This window comes from Mytilus edulis, chromosome 1, assembly GCF_963676685.1.
Source record: "Mytilus edulis chromosome 1, xbMytEdul2.2, whole genome shotgun sequence".
NCBI lineage: Eukaryota > Metazoa > Mollusca > Bivalvia > Mytilida > Mytilidae > Mytilus > Mytilus edulis.
In genome coordinates this window covers 66,561,369-66,584,580 of record NC_092344.1, presented here as the reverse complement: position 1 = coordinate 66,584,580, position 23,212 = coordinate 66,561,369, and the positions used below count along the sequence as shown (strand labels likewise).

At 33.2% G+C, this 23,212-nt stretch overlaps 2 protein-coding genes across 2 annotated transcripts; both read left to right on the top strand.

The window, feature by feature from the left end:
- The first annotated feature begins 12 nt into the window (after window positions 1-12).
- LOC139487545 (ER membrane protein complex subunit 3-like) lies at window positions 13-13,366 on the top strand. Its single transcript, XM_071272430.1, has 7 exons — window positions 13-202; window positions 7,892-7,949; window positions 8,256-8,349; window positions 9,109-9,213; window positions 10,189-10,270; window positions 12,519-12,598; window positions 13,105-13,366. The coding sequence occupies exons 1-7, from the start codon at window positions 54-56 to the stop codon at window positions 13,305-13,307; spliced, it is 771 nt and encodes a 256-aa protein (XP_071128531.1). The 5' UTR covers window positions 13-53; the 3' UTR covers window positions 13,308-13,366.
- Window positions 281-5,379, top strand: LOC139520642 (zinc finger protein 862-like). Its single transcript, XM_071313471.1, has 7 exons — window positions 281-473; window positions 2,241-2,788; window positions 2,960-3,121; window positions 3,352-3,543; window positions 3,751-4,005; window positions 4,294-4,623; window positions 4,836-5,379. Exons 1-7 carry the CDS (start codon window positions 281-283, stop codon window positions 5,220-5,222), a joined length of 2,067 nt encoding a protein of 688 aa, XP_071169572.1. The 3' UTR covers window positions 5,223-5,379.
- Window positions 13,367-23,212: the final 9,846 nt, after the last annotated feature.

The following is a 23,212-nucleotide window of genomic DNA, read 5'->3' as shown; positions in this document are numbered from 1 at the left end:
CATTTCTTCTCTAGACTCTTTCTGAGTCCCGAGAATATCGAAAATTAACAACCATGGCCGAATTATTGCTCGATCCAGACATTAGATTTTGGGTATTTTTACCTATAGTGGTGATCACATTTTTTACAGGAATCATTCGTCATTATGTAACAATATTGCTTACATCAGAGAAAAAGACAGAACTTCAGCAAGTGACGGATAGGTATTTTTTTTATGCATCAATGGTAGCACAATCTATTCTATCCGCAAATTTCGAAGAACAATCATCATTTCAACAACCATGTCAAAGCAACCATCAAAGAAACGTCGTATTACTGGCCCGACTTTTCTGACAAGTTGGTTAGAGAAGTCTACTCCTGCGTCAAACTGTAGTCAGACAGATCATGAAAATCATCACCTTGAGCAAAGCCCTGAACTTGAAATTCAACCTTCTCCAGAATGCACTGAAAGTCAAGATGGACAAACAGAAACAAGTAACCCTACCACAGGGGTGTGGAAATGCTATGCCCGACTCGCCCGACTCGTACATTTGAACAACCGGACAAGTAATTATTTTTGTCTTGGTTGCCCGTGGACAAGTAAAAAAATATACAAGACAAAGTTCAAATCCAACAAAAACATAAAATTAATTTCAAAACGTATACAGATGTTTAATTTATGTAAAAGAAACCAATGTTCAGCAAGTAAAATCATATAAATGTTCATGATGATAAATATCAAACTCCCCGGCAGTTCCAGTTCCGATCCGCATACGGGCCCGAATACTACTCTACACTATGAAGTAAAGGAAAACAGTTCCGGAACGGAAACGATCACTGTCCGGAGTTTGGATAAATATAACATGATACCGGAAATAGATCGATTACCAAAATAAATAGCGTATTATTGCATTGGCAGTGGCGGATCCAGGGGGGGGGGTTCCGGGGGTGCGCACCCCCCCTTTATTTTTGCCGATCAATGCATTTGTATCGGGACATATGTTTTGCACCCCCCCTTTGTCCTGGGTTAGCACCCCCCTTTCGAAAATTCCTGCATCCGCCCCTGCATTGGCTTTGTCCATTGACCCGGGATCGTCGATTAGGTTTTGTCCATCATTTACCGGAAGTGTCATTTCTTTAAATTTTGTAACGAGATTCAGATTGATAAATACTTAATAAAAAGGTGGGCAAGCAAGACAAAAAGAGTCATAAGTCGAGTAGAAAACCTTAAATGCAAATGGAGGACACAGAGTATTTAAAAAAAAAACGGAAGCGAGAATTTCAGACATCGTGGATATCAGATTGCCCCTGGCTATCTATGGAAATTCGGAAAATAAATTAAGTTTTTGTCTTATTTATAGATGAAAGGTCAACATTATTTGTTGTCAAAGTGGAAAATAGAAGGGACGCTTTAATTGCCCATCAAGACAATAATAAATAATCAAGAAAAAAACAAGAGTGTCAGTTGAGAGAAATCACAAAATCAATAGTTTATCTATTATTTAGTTTACATTTCTTCAATCACTGTCCTCAAATTTAGAATATGTACCTACTGGCTACAATTTTTATTCAAAAACTGCTGTAAAATTGTCCTTTAAATGTCATTTCATTGGTTGGTTTGCTGTTAGGTTTCTGTCCTATTGATGTTAACCCATTTCCTACTTACCTAATTTTTTACACATATAAACAAATATCTTTCATTTGTTTGTGATGCACAACAGAGCTAAGTTAGAATCATATATTAGCTAACAAGAAAATACTTCAATATTTATTGGGATCATCAGGGCAAGTAATTTTTTTTCCGGACTAGTAAAATTTTAGGTTTCACTTGTCCGGGGACAAGTGCTCACAACAAATATTTCCACACCCCTGTACCAGTACACTGACTATTGTATCCATGAACTCCGAAAATACGATAATCACAAAAGATCAAAAGAAAAGAAAAACAGGAGTTGACAAGAAATGGCTGATCAAGTTTCCTTGGTTAAAAACTGTCAATGATGGATTTGGTAAGACTTTTTAATTAGTTTTATCTATCTCAAAAGTTTGAAGTAATTAACGACCTCAGACCTAGATACATATATACGAATTACTTAATTTATTCTACTAAATTTTCATTGCAAGCAGCTAGGTATACTATAATTGTATTGAACAACTGTTGTAAAGATTTTTTACCGTGTGGATATATTATTTTCTGTAAATATAATATAAATTGCTCTATTTAAATAAAATTTAAATAAAATTTCAATATTTGATTTTCAGGTCTGTTGTGCAATCTCTGTATCACCTTCAATAAGAAACCAATGAATGGTAGCCTCATATGGACAAGTAAGCCTTGTATTACTGTTACCCTTGAAAGTATTAGTAAGCATGCCAAATCTGACGCCCATAAGGAAGCAGAACAGTTGGAGGCACAACGTATTCTGTCTGGGAATGGTCAAGGACTAGTGCAAGCTGTAGCAGCTCAGGCATCTATGGAGAAGACTGCCTTGATTGGAGCATTTAGAAGTCTGTATTGGTTGGCCTCAGAGGAGATACCGCACACAACAAAATATTCATCTTTACTTGGATATGCCAAGAGAATGGGATGTTCTTACTTGAATCATCTGCAGAAGGGAGGAAATGCCAATTATGAGAGTCAAAGGACTTTACAAGAGATGCTACATATCATTGCAGAACAGATTGCAGCCCCAATACTTCAGGACATATGCAACTCACGTTACTACAGTATACTAATTGATGAAACCACTGATATAGCAGTCATCAAGCAAATGACCATCCTAGCCAGATATATAACTGAAAATAACCAGGTCAGTAATTTTCTTATAATAAACTTATAAGTTGTACTCCTTTATGTAATATTAATCAAACTTATTCAGACAGAAAGATGTTGTATTGATAAATAAACATTCTGAAATAATGCAAAGTAAATAATAATATTTATGATAGTTGATGTAAAGTTTTTTTTAATTTTTTTGCAGGTAAAGACTTCATTCCTTGGTATGGTAGAGTTGCCAGATGGGAAAGCAGAGACAATAATGAATGCTTTGGACAAGTTTCTGAATGAACTTCAGCTGCCAACAGAGGATTTGATAGGTCTTGGATCTGATGGTGCCTCTGTTATGGTTGGAAGAAAATCTGGGGTAGGCAGATATAAATCATTTTTTTATCAGAAATCAATTAATACTTATTATAAGAAAGCATAACTGACTCTTATAAATAAAGAAAGAACTATGACTATGTTAAAATACTTTAATCAGTATACCTGTAAGTTTAAAAAATATTTTAGTAAATAAGTAAAATGTTGTCTCCTCTGTAAACTTGTATCACACATAGTTGACTTGCATATCAAATCTTGTCTTTGTTTCTACAGGTTGCTGCAAGACTAAAACAACGTAATCCTGAGCTTGTGAATGTTCATTGCATTGCACATAGATTGGCACTGGCTGCAGCTCAGGCTACAGACAATATTCCATATTTGAAGAAGTTCAAGGACTTATTGCAACAGATATTTAAATTCTACCAAAACTCAGCAGTTAGAATGTCTGGACTTAAAGAAATTGAGGTAATATATTTTAACTATATGTACAACACTTATACATCTTTATGGTAATCTTTATTGTTGCTTAATTATACTTATATATATATATATATACGAATACTAAAAGTAAACAGGAAGTCATTGCATATTACAGTATTTGAGTAACTTCAGTTATTTGAGTAGCTTAGTTTGGCCGTACAATCAAACATTATTCCTATTTTCTATATTCAGACAATACTAGGTGGACCACAATTAAAGATGAAAGAAGTCCTTGACACAAGATGGTTGTCACATGATAGAGCAGTGACTGCTATAAGAGAATGCCTCCCTGCACTTATTGCTAGTCTAGAGAGAGAAGCCAGTGAGAGGTCAGATGCAACAGCTGCTGGTCTTGCAATGTTTGTAAAGACAACCAAATTTGTTGCCTCTATCCATATGATGTCAGACATTCTGCCACACCTTGCAAGATTGTCAAAGACCTTCCAAGTGAGTTAAATATTACTTTTTTTATAATTCACCATCTAAGTTAAAGTTATTTATCAAATTGAAAAATAACAATTCTGTGTCTACTTACTCTTCATTATTTTTACAATTAAAACTATCCACCATTTATGGGTCAAGAAAGACAACTCTTTCTAAAATGTGAAAGGGAGATAACTTGTGGAATAATAGAAGTTATGTATAACAATTGCATATATGCTTATATTAATTAATATATTAAGTTCATTTCAATGGTTGTTGTGGAATTCCATATTTTAATATTTATCTTTGCAGAAAACAGATATTGACTTCACCTTAATTGAAACTCTTGTGTCAGCAACACAAATAACCATCACAAAACTGATTGAGCAACCTGGACACTATATGCAGTCATTGCCAACTTGTCTGGACAGCCTGTCAGAGTATGGTGTAAGACTGAGACAGTCTGACATTGATAACTTTAAAAGGGATATATACCAGCCCTACCTAGAAAATGTGATCCAGAACCTCCATGACAGATTTCCAGACAACCCAGTACTGGATGCACTATCTGTCATGGATCCAGACCTCTTAAATGCAGATGACCCTTCATTGAATGAATGGGTTCAACACATAAAATTGAAGGTTTGTACTTTGAAGTTTTCAATATATAACTAGTTATGAAATATATATTTAAAATACAAATAAATCTTACTACTTATTGTCTGAGGATAAGGAAAAACTTATAAACAAATAGTAAAACCTTTTTATTTATCAAGCTGGACCATACACATACAGTATGATTATTCAACTAAAGTTTTAGACATATAATCCCTACACTACAATATTTTTTTCAGACTCTAGCCAAACATTTCAAGTCAGTTGGAAGTGAAATAGAAGTTCTGGAAGAATGGGAAACACTGAGAACACTGTTAGTGAAAGAATGTAAAGACATGACATTTAGGAAGACAATGAACAAAGTTGCCAGTCTTGGAACTTTGTATCCTTGTCTGTCTAAGTATGCAGCAATTGGTCTTGTTTTGCCAGTTTCAACAGCTGATTGTGAAAGATGTTTTTCCTGTTTGAACAGAGTGAAAACATGCTTGAGAAACAGACTATGCCAAAAAGTGCTGAACTGTTTAATGCATATATCAATTGAAGGACCAAAGGAGGAAGCTTTTGATTTTGACAAATGTGTAGTGACCTTTGGAAAGTTAAAACAGAGGAAAATATCAACAAAATAAGGTGTACCTGACATTATGTGTAAATAACTATTGCAGACTGGATTATTTTTATTTTTATTATTGTTTGTAACTTAAGGGCTTTCATTTATTCCTCTCATCTGTGATAAATACTTTAGAGTTGTATGAATTGCTATAACTATAATAAAACAATTAGATTGGTATATTGCTTTTAATATATACATTATGTAGTGTAAATAGTTCTGAAAAAATGAAGCGTCGCGCGCCGCGTTGCAAATTAACCATGGACCCACCATGCATGAGAAATTTTCTAGGGAAGACACTGCTCCATGGCCTGTTTAACGATGGCGGGCGCCATCGTTCAAATGTCTTGCGCCATCGTCAAATGACTCGCGCCATCTTTAAATTGTCTTGCGCCATCGTTCAAAACTTCATTGATTTTTGTAGCCCGATGCGATTTTTTTTATTAATTATAATCAAATGCATGTAATTGCATAACCCTTAGGCTTTTTATGTTATAATCCAATACAGTTCTAACACCTGAGGGATATCATGGATATCCGGATTAAGATCGCTAATCACTTGTACCTGAGCTTGTACAGGTAGATCAACAAACCATACAGGAGAATACTGTCTGAGGATAGACGCGATTTTTTTTATTAATTATAATCAAATGCATGTAATTGCATAACCCTTAGGCTTTTTATGTTATAATCCAATACAGTTCTAACACCTGAGGGATATCATGGATATCCGGATTAAGATCGCTAATCACTTGTACCTGAGCTTGTACAGGTAGATCAACAAACCATACAGGAGAATACTGTCTGAGGATAGACGATCCATTTGTCGAATTAATCAACTAAGTTTCAGCAAATGATTATGATAATTTAGATTTTGGTTGATTATATAGGGAATCACTGAAGCATGACTGGAGCGGCCCCCCTTAGGCAAAGTTCTGGATCCGCCACTGTTACAATCAAATTGATACATCCGCGTTTCCGGTTTCTATTCAGACTCGAAAGATGCATGTTGCACAGCATCAATTTGCCAGATAAAGTCATTAAAAACCTTTTCCTTTGTCAACGTTTGCTTTACAAATCTCTTTAACCTTTTACATAACCCGTACGAATCGTTTTGTTGTTGCTGCAAATCAGCCATACTGGTAATGGGTTCTGAATTTGACAGTGTCCATGAAAAATAAGCTCCACATCATATGATTTTCAACCCCCATAACAATTACCAAAATAGAAGAAATCTACATGGGGACCTTCATGACAGCTTTTGGTCATTCTCAACTAAGGGGGGACCATGAAGACTTGGCATTTGAATGGTTAAAAACGGCAATAAATGAAAATATTGATACTTCTAATTCTATAATGAAAATTCAAATAAATGTAATTTAAATAAGCAATGAATTAGCATGTTCACCATTCCTTGTATGGAGGGATAAAATACTTTTGATCGCGCTACACTGTACAGCGTAGACACGGTTTGTAATGGTGAAAGTTCCTCCATCGTTCAATTTTCATCCATGGAGATCCCTGACAGGGAGAGGGTTGATATCTCATAAACATGTTTAACCCCGCCCCAATTTTGTGACTGTCCCAAGTCAGGAGCCTCTGGCCTTCGTTAGTCTTGTATGATTTTTAATAATTAGTTTCTTGTGTATAATACGGAGTTAGTATAACGTCCATTATCACTGTACTAGTATACATTTTTTAAGGGGCCAGCTGAAGGACGCCTCCGAGTGTTGGAGTTTCTCTCTACATTGAAGACCCATTGGGCCATAAAAAAGAATATATGTTTGTTTGCCCAAATGCTACCTACCCAGAAAAAAGCTGCCTACTTAAAATTCTTTTATTATCCTGATTTGAAGAAGTTTTTTTTTAATCAGATAGGCATGAAGACTAATAAACATTTGATACTTCAATTTCTCTTTTTGAAAAAAAAAAGAAAATATCTACCTACCTACCCACTGTCTCAACCTTTGGGTAGGGTTTGGGCAAACCAAAATATTTTTAATTGTGGCCTTGGTGGCTTTGGCTGTTGTCTGCTCTAATAGACTATGGTCGGGTTGTTGTCGCTTTGACACATTCCCCATTTCCTTTCTCAATTTTATCTAATTTAAATTACAGTATTACATACATGGGGGACACATACTTGCCTCCCCATGCCATTAAATTTATATCTGCGTAAGAGCAACAATAACACATCTATTGCCATTACATGTTTTTTCCTGAAGAGAGAGATATAACATCACATGACAAATATATGCATCATTATACAAAGGGACACAACTCTCACAACTTTATATATGTTTACCATAAAACACATACGACCATACATATCATAACAGGAGTGTCCCTACACAAATCCAATTAATTATCATTTATGGCATCTTAAAAGTTGAATTTTATAGGTTACAATCAGATTTGCTCATTGTTGAAACCCCCATACGTACAAATGATGTATACATGAGATAGTGCTCTATAGTTGTTTTCATCCTTGTCTTTTTGTCTCTGGTGAATACATGTAGTTGTCTCATTTGCAATCATACCACATTTTCTTATTTTGATAGACTAAATGTCTCATATATATCTAACTTCTCCAACTTTGGCATATATATCTGAAGATAGCTTTTCACTTTACATATGTCCTTGTACCATATTGCAAGCTTTAAACATGTAAATCTTATTTTATATTTTTAGCCATGCTTTGATAAGAAGCAGACTTTTGAGAGAAAATGGAAAATACATACCTCAAAAAGTAAGTCACAATTCAATTATTTCTACAGATGAAAATTGCATGTAAAACATTTCTTTTTTTTTATCATTCTAATAGAAATAGACACCAAAACATTTATGTCAAAAGAAAGGGCAGTGGTAAATCAACGTCCAGTCTTAATTTAAAAGACTATAAAAAAAAGATGATTTGTACATGAAAAGCTAAAAAATGTCCAATGTGGGAAGACCAAGTAATTTTGTCATGTTTTAGTAAAAATATGAATAAATAAGTTTGTGTTTATTGTAATCATTATATTGAATAACAGCAATGATATTATTTGTATTTCAGAGTTTCTTGATGAGAAAGAATTTTTTTAATGATTCCAAGGATGGATATTTTAAAAAAGAAAAAAGAGAAACTGCAACTAAAAATCCTATGACAGGTATATCATAAGATTTACAATAATGTTAATTCAATTTTATTTGTTTGTTAAAACAACAAAATTATTTTGGTTGAAATGTAGTTGCATATATATTTGAATCAAAACACAGTTTGAAATATGCATGGATTCATCCAAATGAAAAAGTTAATCTTCATAAATGCTTACCTTTTCAGAGTATTTATATGAATATGTAAATTAGTCAATAATTGCAAAATTTATATAGATCAAGGATATGTATATTTGTATACAGTTTGAACAGTTAGTGAGGAAAATTTCAATACACACAACATTATTTATTTCAAACATACATTCCATGCCATATTCTGAACATGATTAGATAACAAAAAATCTTTCACATTTAGTTCTATAATATTCATTTTTCCTGATCTTTAATCCAAAGAAAATACATATACCTTTAGTACATTATATGGGTGACATACATGTACATGTAAATATTAATTTATAAAAAAATAAATTTAGAAAAATATAAGATATACAATACAGCACAAAGGACCCATGAACATGACATGGTCCTATTTGACCACTTTTGAGTTATGTCCTTCACTAGAAAGTTTGTCAATGATGGGTGCCTTTATGACGTCATTTACCAGAAAAGGAACTGCCTGTATCTCTACACAATTAAAGTTCACCAAGTGTCTTCATGATCACCCTTATGCAGTCTAACTAGTAACTGATATGATCATGACAGATATGTATATTTATTTGTCTTACAGATCCATATATTTATTTATTTAACAGATCCGAGTATGATGACAGACATGTTGAAGGGAAATGTCACCAATGTTTTACCTATGATAGTTATTGGTGGATGGATTAACTGGGCATTCTCTGGATTTCTTACAAGTATGTAATTAGAAAAGGAAATATAGTTTTAATGGTTCTTTACTAAAAAATGAATTGTCTCTTTCAGTGTAATGTGATAATATATATATTTAGAAATAGAGTATATGATTGAATTTTTAATAGGAGGCTAGGAGATGTGGAATAGATGTCAAATTAAAAAAAAAAACATAGTCTCCAATTATAGATAACTGTATAAAATGTCCAGCATCTTATTTTTTCAAACCTTTAATATCTTTATAAACTAATTAAAGAGAGAGAGTAGTACCAAAGGTACATTTAAACTTGTATATAAGTCTATATCAAACTGACAATGCCATGGTAAAAAAAACAAATGACAGTCTACAAACCATAACATAGAAAAAACTAAAGACTGAGCAACACCAACCCCACACAAGATAATGTGTTTTAAAAGGGTAAGCAGATTCTGCTCCACAGATGACACCATTCATGCTGCTCATGTAAGTTGGACAAACATATTAAATTTGGCATACTATTTGAATTAGTGATGTTTAAATTTTCATGATAAAATCTGGTAATTTTTTGGTTTAATTCAAGTTAAGTGAATTAATATTCAATAAGATCAGGTTAAAATCATCAACATCAAAATAATCATTGTTGATAATAGACAATAAAATAACTTTTGCAATATACCTTTATACATACCTATACTATACCTGTAAAAGCAGAAATTTTCGTGGAAAATTTAATTTCGTTTATTTTGTGGAAAGAATATATCCACAAAATGAAAACCCCCACGAAAATTTAACCTCTATATAATACACTTTCATTTAAGGAAACCACGAAATTAAATCCCCATGAAATCTTAATAGTGAGACAACCAAGAAATTTTAACCCCACGAAAATTAATGTTACTACAGTAGTTAATCTTTTATAAAGTAATTTAATATAATATTCCAAATTCATATAAAAATGTGTATGTTCTAATGTTTGTCTTTTTATATATTTTTATCACAGCAAAGGTGCCATTTCCTTTAACTCTTAGATTTAAACCAATGTTACAGAGAGGAATAGAGTTGAATTCCTTAGATGCATCATGGTTAGTATGCATTTCTTCACATTTTATCAATTGATTTCTCCTGTACAAGAATGGAGCCAATTTTAGAATATTTGTTCATCTGTCAATTCCATCCCTTTAACAACCATAGGTTTGTAATTGTGCAGACCCTTGCATGATAATGTTCAAGAATTGTTTGTGTTGAAGAGATGCTAAAGCACTGCATTTTTATACCCCCGTAAAAGTTTTGATGGGACATATTATGGTATACAAATGTTCTGCGTCCGTCCGTCTGTCTGTCTGTCTGTCTGTCTGTCCGGCGTAAGCATGTCGCACTGTAACTTGAGAATGACTTATCCAAATTTCATGAAACTTGTTATAGTTGTTTCTTATGATGGTCAAATGATCTGTATACTTTTTGGTGAAAATAAGATGAAAACTTTTAGAGTTACAGCACTTTGTAACTAAAACAGGGGTGTCTTTTTTTTTCACATGTCGCACTGTATCTCAAAAAACGATTTTTGATTATTGCTTCAAACTTTACACACTTCTTAGTTATATTAATCTTAAGATCTGTATACTTTTTGGTGATGATGCAAAATTTCATTTTAGAGTTATTGAGTATTTTGTAAAAAATGGGGAGGCTTTTTTTACATGTCACGCCGTATCTCAAAAACAATTATGATTATTGCTTAAAACTTTACACACTTCTTTGTTATACATTTATTAATCTAAAGATCTGTATATTTTTTGGTTTTGATTCAAAATTTTATTTAGTGATATTTAGTTTTTTGTAAAAAAAAAAAAGAGGAGGTGTTTCACATGTCCCGCCATATCTCAAAAAACAATATATGGTTATTGCTTAAAACTGTCTCAGAAACTATTTATGATTATTGCATAAAACTTCCACACAAGGCGTCGGGCGTATCATGCGCTCATGGTGCAGCTGTTTATTGTTTTACAAGATTATCTCCCCTTATCTTATTTAAAAAGGGGTATAACCACTATTGTGTATTTCTTTATTAAGCTTTTTGTTGAATACCCATTTTTTCAAAATGCTGAATTTATACAATTACCTTTTATTTCGAATAAAGACTAGGCATTGGTAGTCTTTAATCTTTCAATTACATGTGCAACAATTTAAGGGAGTTCGCTTCTCAGTTTCAATGTAATCAACTTTTTAAATCACTAGTTTATATTGATAGGGGATTAATAAAGGAATCCAAAGAGCAAAAAATATAAGGGGATTAAAAAAGGAATCCAAAGAGCAAAAAATATATTTAAGTCACCGTGCTTGTTTTCGAGATATTAGCCATTGAAATTTTGGCGGGAAAATACTCTCTCTTGACTTTTCATAGCTTTAGTATTGACAAGGTGAAGTTCTTAAAAACTGTTAAAAAGTAATTAAAATTTTATAAGACTTTTACAGATGGCGTATCATTGTACATGTAAAAGATTTACAAAAAGAAAAATGGGGGTCACCGGGCAAATTTTTGCAAGGCATTCAAATTGATAAATCAGAGGATTCCGAAAATCTGACAAAATATCCAAAACATGACAAGCCAGCTTCCTTAAGTTTCACTCATTTCAATACATAAAAGGAAGTACACTTCTCTTGGTATAAACAAGACAATTTCTCAACTTTTTTCTGTGTGTTAGCTGGCATTAGATGAGTAGGCATGTTTCCAAAATATTTTATACATTTGTAGGAGCACCAAATATGAAAAAAAGAATGGTGTCTTAAAACACCCAAGATATATGTTTTTGACTCAAAAAAAATAATCTGCAAGGATTTCTACAACTCAAATTCTAGTGGATTAAATTTTTATCCAATTTAACGTAAAACCAGATGTGGCGCTCTAAGTTTTGGTTGTATTTCATTTAATTTACAGAAAGATTATTTCCCATGTGTCAAATTATTACTGTTGTTTATAGAACACATTATAAGACCTTTTATTTGTGTTGCCTGTCAATAAAGTCCCAATATTAAATTGCATTTCTTTATGTGCTTTTCTCTCATGTTTCCAGTTTATTTCAGACTGTCTGAAAAAAGAAGACTGAATTTTGAGTAGGATAGTCTCAACTGAGGAAAAAAACAGCCACTCATCACACAAAAAATCTAAAACTTTTACTATGTTGGAGTTATGTCCTTTTATAATGTTATATTCAAGCAGGGAGTCATCTGTGTACCATGGACATATTCTCCATTCATTTAAGACACAATATTTGACAAGATTAATCAATTGAAGAAGAAAGAAAAACTAGCTGATCCTTCATGTTTATTTTATAGGGTTAGTTCTGTATCCTGGTATTTCCTCAATGTGTTTGGTATCAGGAGTATGTACACACTTATACTGGGACAAGATAATGGTAAGTAAACATATATTTTAATGTAGAGGTGAAATATTTATAGTACAAACTCAAATGAAGTTTCATGCTTACAAGTGATACAACTTTTCAGTCAACATATCCAGGAATTAAACATTGACTTCAACATCAGTTGATTAGAATTTCAGGAAGTGATGCACTGTGATTGTATTATAATTTATCATCAAATGAAAATATTATTTAATTTTTACCTAAATGAATGGCAAATACATTGTACATTCCATTCTTAAAATATAAAGAACTACAGTGGATTCAGTACTTTTAGTGGGATACTTAGTTACAGAGATTTTGTTGAGTAGGGACAAACCACAATTTTGATTGAAAAAAAAATCTAATTTTTCAATGTATTTCTTTTTAATATTGATTTTCATAAATAAAAGTTACTTCTTAAAGTACTTTTTATATACCTGTGGTGATTGAAAATGGTTACTTGTGAAAGTTAATATTCCTACTCCATAAATTGTGAACTTGCATTTTGTATATTACAGCTGCAGATCAGACTAAGGCCATGCAGGAACAAATGTCTGGAGCAGGAATGATGACACCACCTGACCCCAACAAAGCATTTAAAGCAGAATGGGAGGCATTAGAGATTGTTCAGCATAATTGGGTCATTCAGGGAGTAGAAGATGAACTGATTGAAAGCCATATACAACCAGAAACTATTTATATCAAGAACAAATACGCATAATCTCCTTATTTTTATAAATTTTTGTATTATGTGTTCAGTGTAATAAAATTGTAAATGAAGATTTTTTTTTGTAAATGTCATCTTTTCCCTTTATAGCTCACCTGGAACAAAAGGTGTTGACATCACACGATATCAGGCTGCCACCTGTCGTCTGCTATTGTTCCTCACATGGTGTCCATTGTAAGTCATCTGGCAACTGTCGTCTGCTGTTGTTTCACATTTTTATCATCTCTACGATACCTAGGCCACATTTAATCTAACCTGGTATTGACAATGTATTAAACTTGCTTTATTGTGTCTCCCGATAAAAAGATGTACACTTAAAAAGGATAACTTCTGTCATCTTGGGAAGTTGATCTGTCAATTTATAATGGTTCATGTTGCATCAGTTTGCTATTTCACATAGCACACCTTCAATGTCATGGTATTCAACTCTGGTTAAATGTATATTGGGCAAAATCTTAGACTTAATTGCAAGAAAACATGGCAGAATAATACATGTATGAAAAAGATTACAGGAATCACCAAATATATTGTACAACTGACCATACCATACCAACCACCAATGAGGCCCCTCAAGGGTGTGTCTTAGTAATCACATAATCACAATGTATTGTTTTTGCCAATATATTCCATAATTATTAATTTTTTTCTAAACAAAATACTTTGGATTTGTTTATTTTCATGGATACTAAATTTAGTGGACCCAGGAAAAATTGTATTTTCGTTGATATTAAATATGATGGTTTTGTCAAAGTTTGCATACAAGCATATAGAAAATTTGAATTTGTGGTTATTTTCCAACCATAAAAATCCACAAAGATTGGTATCCAACGAATAATAATGAATAATAATGAATCCACAGTAATCAAATATTCGTAAAATATTTTGTCTGGTTATTCTAAAAACGATAACAATAAAAAAAATCCTTGAGGAGGCTCACCAAAAATAAATTCCGCCTATAAAATAGATGTAGAAACATAAACAAACAATAATGAACAACACATGGTCCAGATAGCTTGTACAGGCACAAAATGTGGTGTAGTAAATATTACAGATAAAAACAGATTTACAAATTCACATAGATTATATGACATGGAAGTACCGGTAAAGCAAAAATAAAAACCCGTACAATCCAACTACCATCAAGAAGAATACTACCTTAGAACTAGAGGCTCTTAAGAGCCTGTGTCGCTCACCTTGGTCTATATGCATATTAAACAAAAGACATAGATGGATTAATGACAAAATTGTGTTTTGGTGATGATGAGGTGTTTGTAGATCTTACTTTACTGAAAATTCTTGCTACTTTCAATTATCTCTATTTATAATGAACTTGGCCTATTAGTTAGAGGAAAATATTTTGTAAAAGATTTACAAAAATTGTAAAAAAATTGACTGTAAAGGGCAATAACTCCTTATGAGGTCAACTGACCATTTTGGTCATGTTGACTTATTTGTAGATCCTTTTTTTGCTGAACATTATAATTTGCTGTTTACAGTTTATCACTATCTATAATAATATGAAAGATAACAACCGAAAACGGCAAAATTTCCTTAAAATTGCCAATTCAGGAGCAGCAACCCAACAACCGGTTGTCCCATTTGTCTGAAAATTTCAGGGCAGATAGATCTTGACTTGATAAACAATTTAACCCCATGTCAGATTTGCTCTAAATGCTTCGGTTTCAGAGATTTAAGCCAAAATCTACATTTTACCCCTATGTTCTATTCTTAGCCATGGCGGCCATCTTGGTTGGTTGGCCGGGTCACCGGACACATTTTTTAAACTAGATACCCCAATGATGATTGTGGCCAAGTTTGATTAAATTTGGCCTTGTAGTATTAGAGGAGAAGATTTTTGTAAAAATTAACGACGACGACGACGACGGACGCCAAGTGATGAAAAAAGCTCACTTGGCCTTTTAGGTCAGGTGAGCTAAACGAAATGAAAGACAGCACATAAATTGGAACGAAGGATAAAAAAGTGTGTTCAACTACAAGTAGCTACAGTGTATATGCTATTGGTTGCCACAGTTATTTAATACTATCTCTGAAGAATACAAAAACATAAGAAACAATCCCTACCGGTTTTAATGAAGTCTCTTGGTGTGTTATTGAAATCACCAGTATTATTAGCTGTAGAAGCCAGTTACTATTTAAAATCGTCAAACTGTCACGGAATAGAAGTTCCTTCTAATATAAGTTCTAAAAGGAAGACATATTCTGGAATATTATTTCCACAGGAATACATATAACAGTATATGTTCCTAACGGGATAAATAGTATAGAATATTTGTTCCAACAGGAATAGGTTTTATGACATTGTTTACTTTAGTATTGACCATTTGGTATATGGTCACCGTCGTGTTCTTAGCGATACGTACATAAAGGTCATAATTTAATTTGTTGAATGAAATTAAATCTGTATCTACTAATGGGTGCCGTAGGATGTCCACCGCAATTTTTAGCTAGGATTGTTTGGCATGATAGCATTTCTTTTTTTCTATTAAGTCCTTTGGTCTTCTCTTCTGCATTTTCTCACTTTATTATACATGAAATAACATCTTTATCTGCAAGTTTGAAACTATATAGTGTGCAACAAACAGATTGTGGGGTAAACGTCAATGAGACAGCAACCTAGCGACAAAAATATGCAAACGACATGTGCACGCTGAACGGAGAAAAGGAGATGCGAATTTCCCTCAATAAGACATCATCCCAACGACTACAGATATATACGAATGACATATTCACTTTGCTGATGCTACCATTTGTTTGTGTTTTTTATGCTATTATTTTTTTGCCGATAAAAAAACTGTCCGCAATGAAGAAACCAGTAGTGATGCAAGTGGCATTAAACACCAAAAAAGCAATAAAATAAATCAGGGTTTATCAAAGACCTTTCCTACACCGTATTTGGTTTGGTAAACAAGAATCCGTTGAAGGGATTTTAAATTGACTAAAGCAATGTTTTGCAACACATACATGTTACTATCTTCTTGTATTATGACTAATATATGTGTCGCTGGACATGAAGCAGATTCATCGATGAATAAAAGTTCTTCTTGAATGCTTTGTAGGATCTATTAACTGGAGTTTTAAATTAACTAAAGCAATGCCTTGCAACACATATAAGTTACTATCTTTTTGAAATGCGACTGATATATTTCCCGCTGGACATGAAGCAGCTACATCTAATAAAATGTGTTCATCAATGCCTTGTAGTATTGATTGATTTATTGGGAAACATAAATACTAGTGTCAGTTTGTACTTGATGCAAACAAGTATATGACTAAGAAATGTAAGAAGATTTAAAAGAAAGGTAGGAAGGGTACAGTATCAGTATTAGAGGGCCTGTGTCCAAAGGTCTTTGTGTCCATCACAATTTTAGTGTGGAGACCTTTAAGTTTAAACTTTATAAAGTTTTAACTTTATATCCTAAGTCAGTTCGTTGTATAACTTTAGGACGACACCTTTATGTATAGAAATTTTTTTTCTTACTACGAAAGGGTGTGGTTTATGACCAAGGATTGCGAAATTTCGGAGAATGTATCGCGCAGTCATTATTTGGATGCATCATTCGGTAGCTAAGTAGACATGTCGCTGGGAAGCACAACTGTGCTTCACTGACTGTGTCTGTAAAGATTCTATGCGCAAAATGGTAATAGAGTTACGTCCCTGCTAAACTGAAGTCTGTAGGTTTCAGCTCGGGAGTTCCCAGTGAAGACATATTTTTTTTTTTTTTTTTTTTTTTTTGGCAAACACACATTCTTTAAAGATTTACAGTTGCTAAATAAAACAAAACTTGAAATCTGTAGTACATCTAAACACACACTCGTGTGCTTACTTATTATGAACTGCTTGATGCCATAAAATATAAAGTCATAAGACACATGGAAAAAGTCGCACTTTTAAAACTACGATTTTTACGCTGATTAAGTAGACAGAGTTGCTTTTCATACACTTTTGACACTTCATCCCACAATGCAATCCGAAAAACTAGCATTTGTTTTTTTTCTTTCTATTAAGTCCTTTGGTCTTCTCTTCTGCATTTTCTCACTTTTTTATACATGAAATAACATCTTTAACTCACGCATGTTTGAAAATATATAGTGTGCAACAAACAGATTGTGGGGTAAACGTCAATGAGACAGCAACCTAGCGACACAAATATGCAAACGACATGTGCACGCTGAACGGAGAAAAGGAGATGCGAATTTCCCTCAATAAGACATCATCCCAACGACTACAGATAATGACATATTCACTTTGCTGATGCTACCATTTGTTTGTGGTTTTTTTTTTTTTTTGCCGATAAAAAAAAAACTGTCTGCAATGAAGAAGCCAGTAGTGATGAAAGTGGCATTAAACACCAAAAAAGCAATAAAATAAATCAGGGTTTATTAAAGACCTTTCCTACACCGTATTTGGTTCGGTAAACAAGAATCTGTTGAAGGGATTTTAAATTGACTAAAGCAATGTTTTGCAACACATACATGTTACTATCTTCTTGTATTTTGACTAATATATGTGTCGCTGGACATGAAGCCGATTCATCGATGAATAAAAGTTCTTCTTGAATGCTTTGTAGGATCTATTAACTGGAGTTGTAAATTAACTAAAGCAATGCCTTGCAACACATATAAGTTACTATCTTTTTGAAATGCGACTGATATATTTCCCGCTGGACATGAAGCAGCTACATCTAATAAAATGTGTTCATCAATGCCTTGTAGTATTGATTGATTTATTGAGAAACATAAATACTAGTGTCAGTTTGTACTTGATGCAAACAAGTATATGACTAAGAAATGTAAGAAGATTTAAAAGAAAGGTAGGAAGGGTACAGTATCAGTATTAGAGGGCCTGTGTCCAAAGGTCTTTGTGTCCATCACAATTTTAGTGTGGAGACCTTTAAGTTTAAACTTTATAAAGTTTTAACTTTATATCCTAAGTCAGTTCGTTGTATATATAACTTTAGGACGACACCTTTATGTATAGAAATTTTTTTTCTTACTACGAAAGGGTGTGGTTTATGACCAAGGATTGCGAAATTTCGGAGAATGTATCGCGCAGTCATTATTTGGATGCATCATTCGGTAGCTAAGTAGACATGTCGCTGGGAAGCACAACTGTGCTTCACTGACTGTGTCTGTAAAGATTCTATGCGCAAAATGGTAATAGAGTTACGTCCCTGCTAAACTGAAGTCTGTAGGTTTCAGCTCGGGAGTTCCCAGTGAAGACATATTTTTTTTTTTTTTTTTTTTTTTTGGCAAACATACATTCTTTAAAGATTTACAGTTGCTAAATAAAACAAAACTTGAAATCTGTAGTACATCTAAACACACACTCAGGTGCTTACTTATTATGAACTGCTTGATGCCATAAAATATAAAGTCATAAGACACATGGAAAAAGTCGCACTTTTAAAACTACGATTTTTACGCTGATTAAGTAGACAGAGTTGCTTTTCATACACTTTTGACACTTCATCCCACAATGCAATCCGAAAAACTAGCATTCGTTTTTTTTCTTTCTATTAAGTCCTTTGGTCTTCTCTTCTGCATTTTCTCACTTTTTTATACATGAAATAACATCTTTAACTCACGCATGTTTGAAAATATATAGTGTGCAACAAACAGATTGTGGGGTAAACGTCAATGAGACAGCAACCTAGCGACACAAATATGCAAACGACATGTGCACGCTGAACGGAGAAAAGGAGATGCGAATTTCCCTCAATAAGACATCATCCCAACGACTACAGATATATATGAATGACATATTCACTTTGCTGATGCTACCATTTGTTTGTGTTTTTTTTTTTTTTTTTTTTGCCGATAAAAAAAAAACTGTCTGCAATGAAGAAGCCAGTAGTGATGAAAGTGGCATTAAACACCAAAAAAGCAATAAAATAAATCACATGCTTGTTATCTGATATACTACAAGTCCAATCGACCTATAAATTTGCAGTCAGCAGGGCATACATGTATTAAAACTGCACAAAACAACGTGGTGCAACTACCTCCCAAATATTTCCGTAGAGAAAAGAAATTGCAATGCCATAAAAATCGCTCTCTAGGTCTGTTAATCCCAATGAAATCCTACAAAAAATGTCTGCTCCTATATTATAATAAAATCTGTGTTACAAGCTGCTATTTAGAAATGTACATTGTAAGAAAATAATCAATAATCGTGTTTTAAAGTTACACAGGATAAATTAAATCCAAAGCATGGACTGCTCGTGAACTGTGATCGAAACGTTTAGTTCCTACAGAGACAAAAGAAATATACATCGTGTGTATTCCCTCGTTAAATACATGTTGTCTGTCTAACGTCTCCACCTAAAAAGAAAGAAATATACTAAGTTTTTGCTATTATAAAGCCTCGTCACGTGACGCCACAACCTAGCGCGAAACAAAGTCACGCGCGGGACCTGAATAAAATAAAAACTTTCCTAACTAAATATAAAACTTAACAGTATAGAAGGAGACGTGTCATCTGCAACAATAGACAGATGTCCTACCAATATATCACATGAGTTCTGTCAGATTTATATTTATTTCCAGCCTGCAGTATTCACGTAATATATAGTAACAGTGAAATAGAAGGAGAATCGGATGTTGGTTATACGTTAATTGAACATCAGCACAACGACAGAAAATGAAACAACATCTTGATGCAGACATTAAGTCTACGACAAATAGACAGGTCGACACATTGTCGACATTGTCGATATGTCTCGCTCTGAACTATCTCGATCCAATGATAGATATATATATATATAAAAATTAAAACAAAAACAATCAAAGATCTGCTATTAATACTCAATTCTCTAAATAAAGGGTGAAAAGGGGGGCATAACCATTAAGGTATGATAAACGACCTTTCACGACGACGTACCTGACGTGGGACACACACATGTTTAACAAAATGTAAATGACCTGTTATTATAAAGCTAAGTTTTTGAAATGTATTTTTAACATCCCCCTTTTATCGTACATCTTAAATAGAACAAAAAAGGACTACTTGCAACTAAGATTGTAATATTTGGTCCCATTGAACGTACGGGTTACACTCCGTCCCGTCGAGAGCTATGTTGACAACAGTGCTACATGGTTACTAGACTGCGGTTTGATAACATTGCAAGGAGTGCAAACTTAAATGTATAGATTATTCAAAGAAAAAGGTGTACTATTTTAAATTTTTGCAAAATTTTTGTTTGTTATCACGAAAAAGCCCGAACAAAGACTCATTTTATGATTGAGTCGTTGTTTTAAATTTTTAGGGATAATCTATGCAGAGCACAACTTCAAAATACAAGAAAAACGCCACAAGCCACAAACATATACTATACGTATAAAACCAGACAGATTTTTGCCAATACCTTCTCTGAGGAAACTTGGGTACTATATAAGGGTTTCAAACCCATTACATTGTATGCTTACCTCTGAAAGACGAAGCTTGTTTTGTTATGAGTTATGTCTGGAAAACGATTTTTTTTGCTGTTTTTTGCTTTTGCATTGTTTGGTATAAACTATTTTATGAAGAAAAGGGGGATACCTTGAAATAGATTTTTCAAATGCTAGACATCAGCTATAAAATGCAAATTACCTTCATTGTTTGGAAAATAAGCAGCATCTTGTTGACACATAAAACAGTCATATGAATCATAGGAGATGCAGTGTATACATCAATCAAACAGCAAACAAACAACACAAAACTGAACGGAATGGTATGAAATTCGCTGTTTTTTGTTTGTCGTATTATTTTAGAAGAATCTCAGTGTTAAAATATACACTTCTGTTCACGTGCAAGTGGTGGAGTTTCAAAAAAGAGTCTGACTATTGTTGATATGAAAAAAGAAATATTCAAGAAAGCCGTGACGGACTGAGTTCTTTTTTTTTATTTTCTTTTCTGTTTAGTCATTTTCCTCTTCGTGTAGTTTTTTTCTTATTTGTATGTGTCGGCAGAAAACTAGTAAGAATTACGTAGGTAGAGCTGTGCTAATTTTACAAAATTGTGTATTCGTTAACTCCTTTGTGTTTTGTTTCGATTGACACCACCAAGAAGGTATATAGATTATTTCGGGCCCGGTCACAAAAAACATACAAGAAAGTAGTACATATTTTAGACAAAATGCAGTTCCTACGAGTAGCTGTAACTTTATGTAAAAGTAAAAGAAAATGGGTAATGAATTAATATCAATTGAAAGCTCAACGTCACAGAGTGACGGTAGAACCCGTGACGGAAGTTTCTCGTGAAGATATAATAGATATATGAAAGTATGATGGGGCCAGTGTTTGTCTTATTGCCCAGAACGGAAGTACCAGCTCTCTTATACTATCCACTTTTCAGGAACCAGTGTGTTCTACTATGTAATATGTTGCTTTTTTCATCCCAGTCAAGTCGGGATCAGATAATTTGGCTTTGAAATAACTGCCACTTTATTCTAACTTAAGTCGAAATAGCCATCAATGCTTAAAATTGCATATTTTATAGTGGTTTTATTCCAGAAAACACATTTGAAGCAAGTGCGTGTCTGCAATTCTATATCGTTCAGGGTTTTTTTCTCTCCTTCTCTCAGACAAATACAAATAAAAGCTAATGTTTAAGTAGACTCGAGGTTAATTTCTAAAACAATGGCTTTAATTTGCATGGAACATTTGCCACTGGACGTTAAGCAAAAACAAGCAAATCAATCCACTCACTTGATGCAAAGAAACACTGGCAGTGCTTAGTCTATCCGATTTATATGATATTTTTGTCAGCAATTAGTGCACATTGAAAATTAACTTGCGTAAATAAAAGGAGATGAGAGGTAATTGTCAATGAGACATCAACCCAACTACAGAAATAACCAAAACTTCGGAAATCTAGAGGGAGACGCGTAATCTGCAACAATAAACAGGTGTTCTTACAATATATCTCATGAGTTCTGTCAGGTTTACATTTATTTTCAGCCAGCAGTATTCACGTAATAGTAAGTGTGAAATAGAAGGAGAATCGGATGTTGGTTATACGTTTAATTGAACATCAGCACAACGACAGAAAATGAAACAACATCTTGATGCAGACATTAAGTCTACGACAAATAGACAGGTCGACACATTGTATATTTGTATAATTGTAAATTTAACAGAAACAATCAAAGATCTGCTATTAATACTCAATTCTCTAAATAAAGGGGAAAAAGGGGGAAGGCATAACCATTAAGATATGATAAACGACCTTTCACGACGATGTACCTGACGTGGGACACACACATGTTTAACAAAATGTAAATGACCTGTTATCATAAATCTTTTTTTTTTTAAATGTTATTTTAAACATCCCCTTTTTTCGTACATGTTAAAAAGAACAGAGAAAGGACTACTAGCAAATGAGATTGTAATCTTTCGCACCATTGAACGTATGGGTTTCACTCCGTCCCGTCGAGTGCTATGTTCCCAACAGACCTAGACATGGTTACTAGACTACGGTTTGTTACCATAGCATGCAGTGAAAAAGGTGTACTTTTTAAAAATGTTTTTTTGTTTGTTATCACGAAAAAGCCCGGACAATGAATCATTTTATGATTGAGTCGTTGTTTGTTTGTATTTCACAATTTGTGTCTGTATTTTCTGGACAATGATGCACAAATAATGCATTTTGCAAGTTTATTATATGATTGTACAAAGAGAGTTTAAAAATACAAATTATAAGATAACTGTATTATTGTTCTAAAACACAAGTAAAATACTTGTATAATATCATTATACGACAGTGTAAACGTAATACTTGCTGTTATATACATAATAAATGATAAATATCATGATGTAAATAAATGTTTCTCATTTTTTTTCTATCAATATTAACTTTCTTGTAACTAAAATTGTTTTCTTTTGCATATTCTTTTAAT

What these genes read in the sequence shown, in the direction of transcription:
- LOC139520642 (XM_071313471.1), top strand. Translation starts at nt 281, where the DNA reads ATGTCAAAGCAACCATCAAAGAAACGTCGTATTACTGGCCCGACTTTT. An exon ending in TGGTTGGAAGAAAATCTGGG is followed by an intron (nt 3,122 to 3,351) that starts GTAGGCAGATAT and finishes TTGTTTCTACAG; the next exon opens with GTTGCTGCAAGACTAAAACA. An exon ending in GATTGTCAAAGACCTTCCAA is followed by an intron (nt 4,006 to 4,293) that starts GTGAGTTAAATA and finishes TTATCTTTGCAG; the next exon opens with AAAACAGATATTGACTTCAC.
- LOC139487545 (XM_071272430.1), top strand. Translation starts at nt 54, where the DNA reads ATGGCCGAATTATTGCTCGATCCAGACATTAGATTTTGGGTATTTTTA. An exon ending in GAAAATACATACCTCAAAAA is followed by an intron (nt 7,950 to 8,255) that starts GTAAGTCACAAT and finishes TTTGTATTTCAG; the next exon opens with AGTTTCTTGATGAGAAAGAA. An exon ending in AATTCCTTAGATGCATCATG is followed by an intron (nt 10,271 to 12,518) that starts GTTAGTATGCAT and finishes TTTATTTTATAG; the next exon opens with GGTTAGTTCTGTATCCTGGT.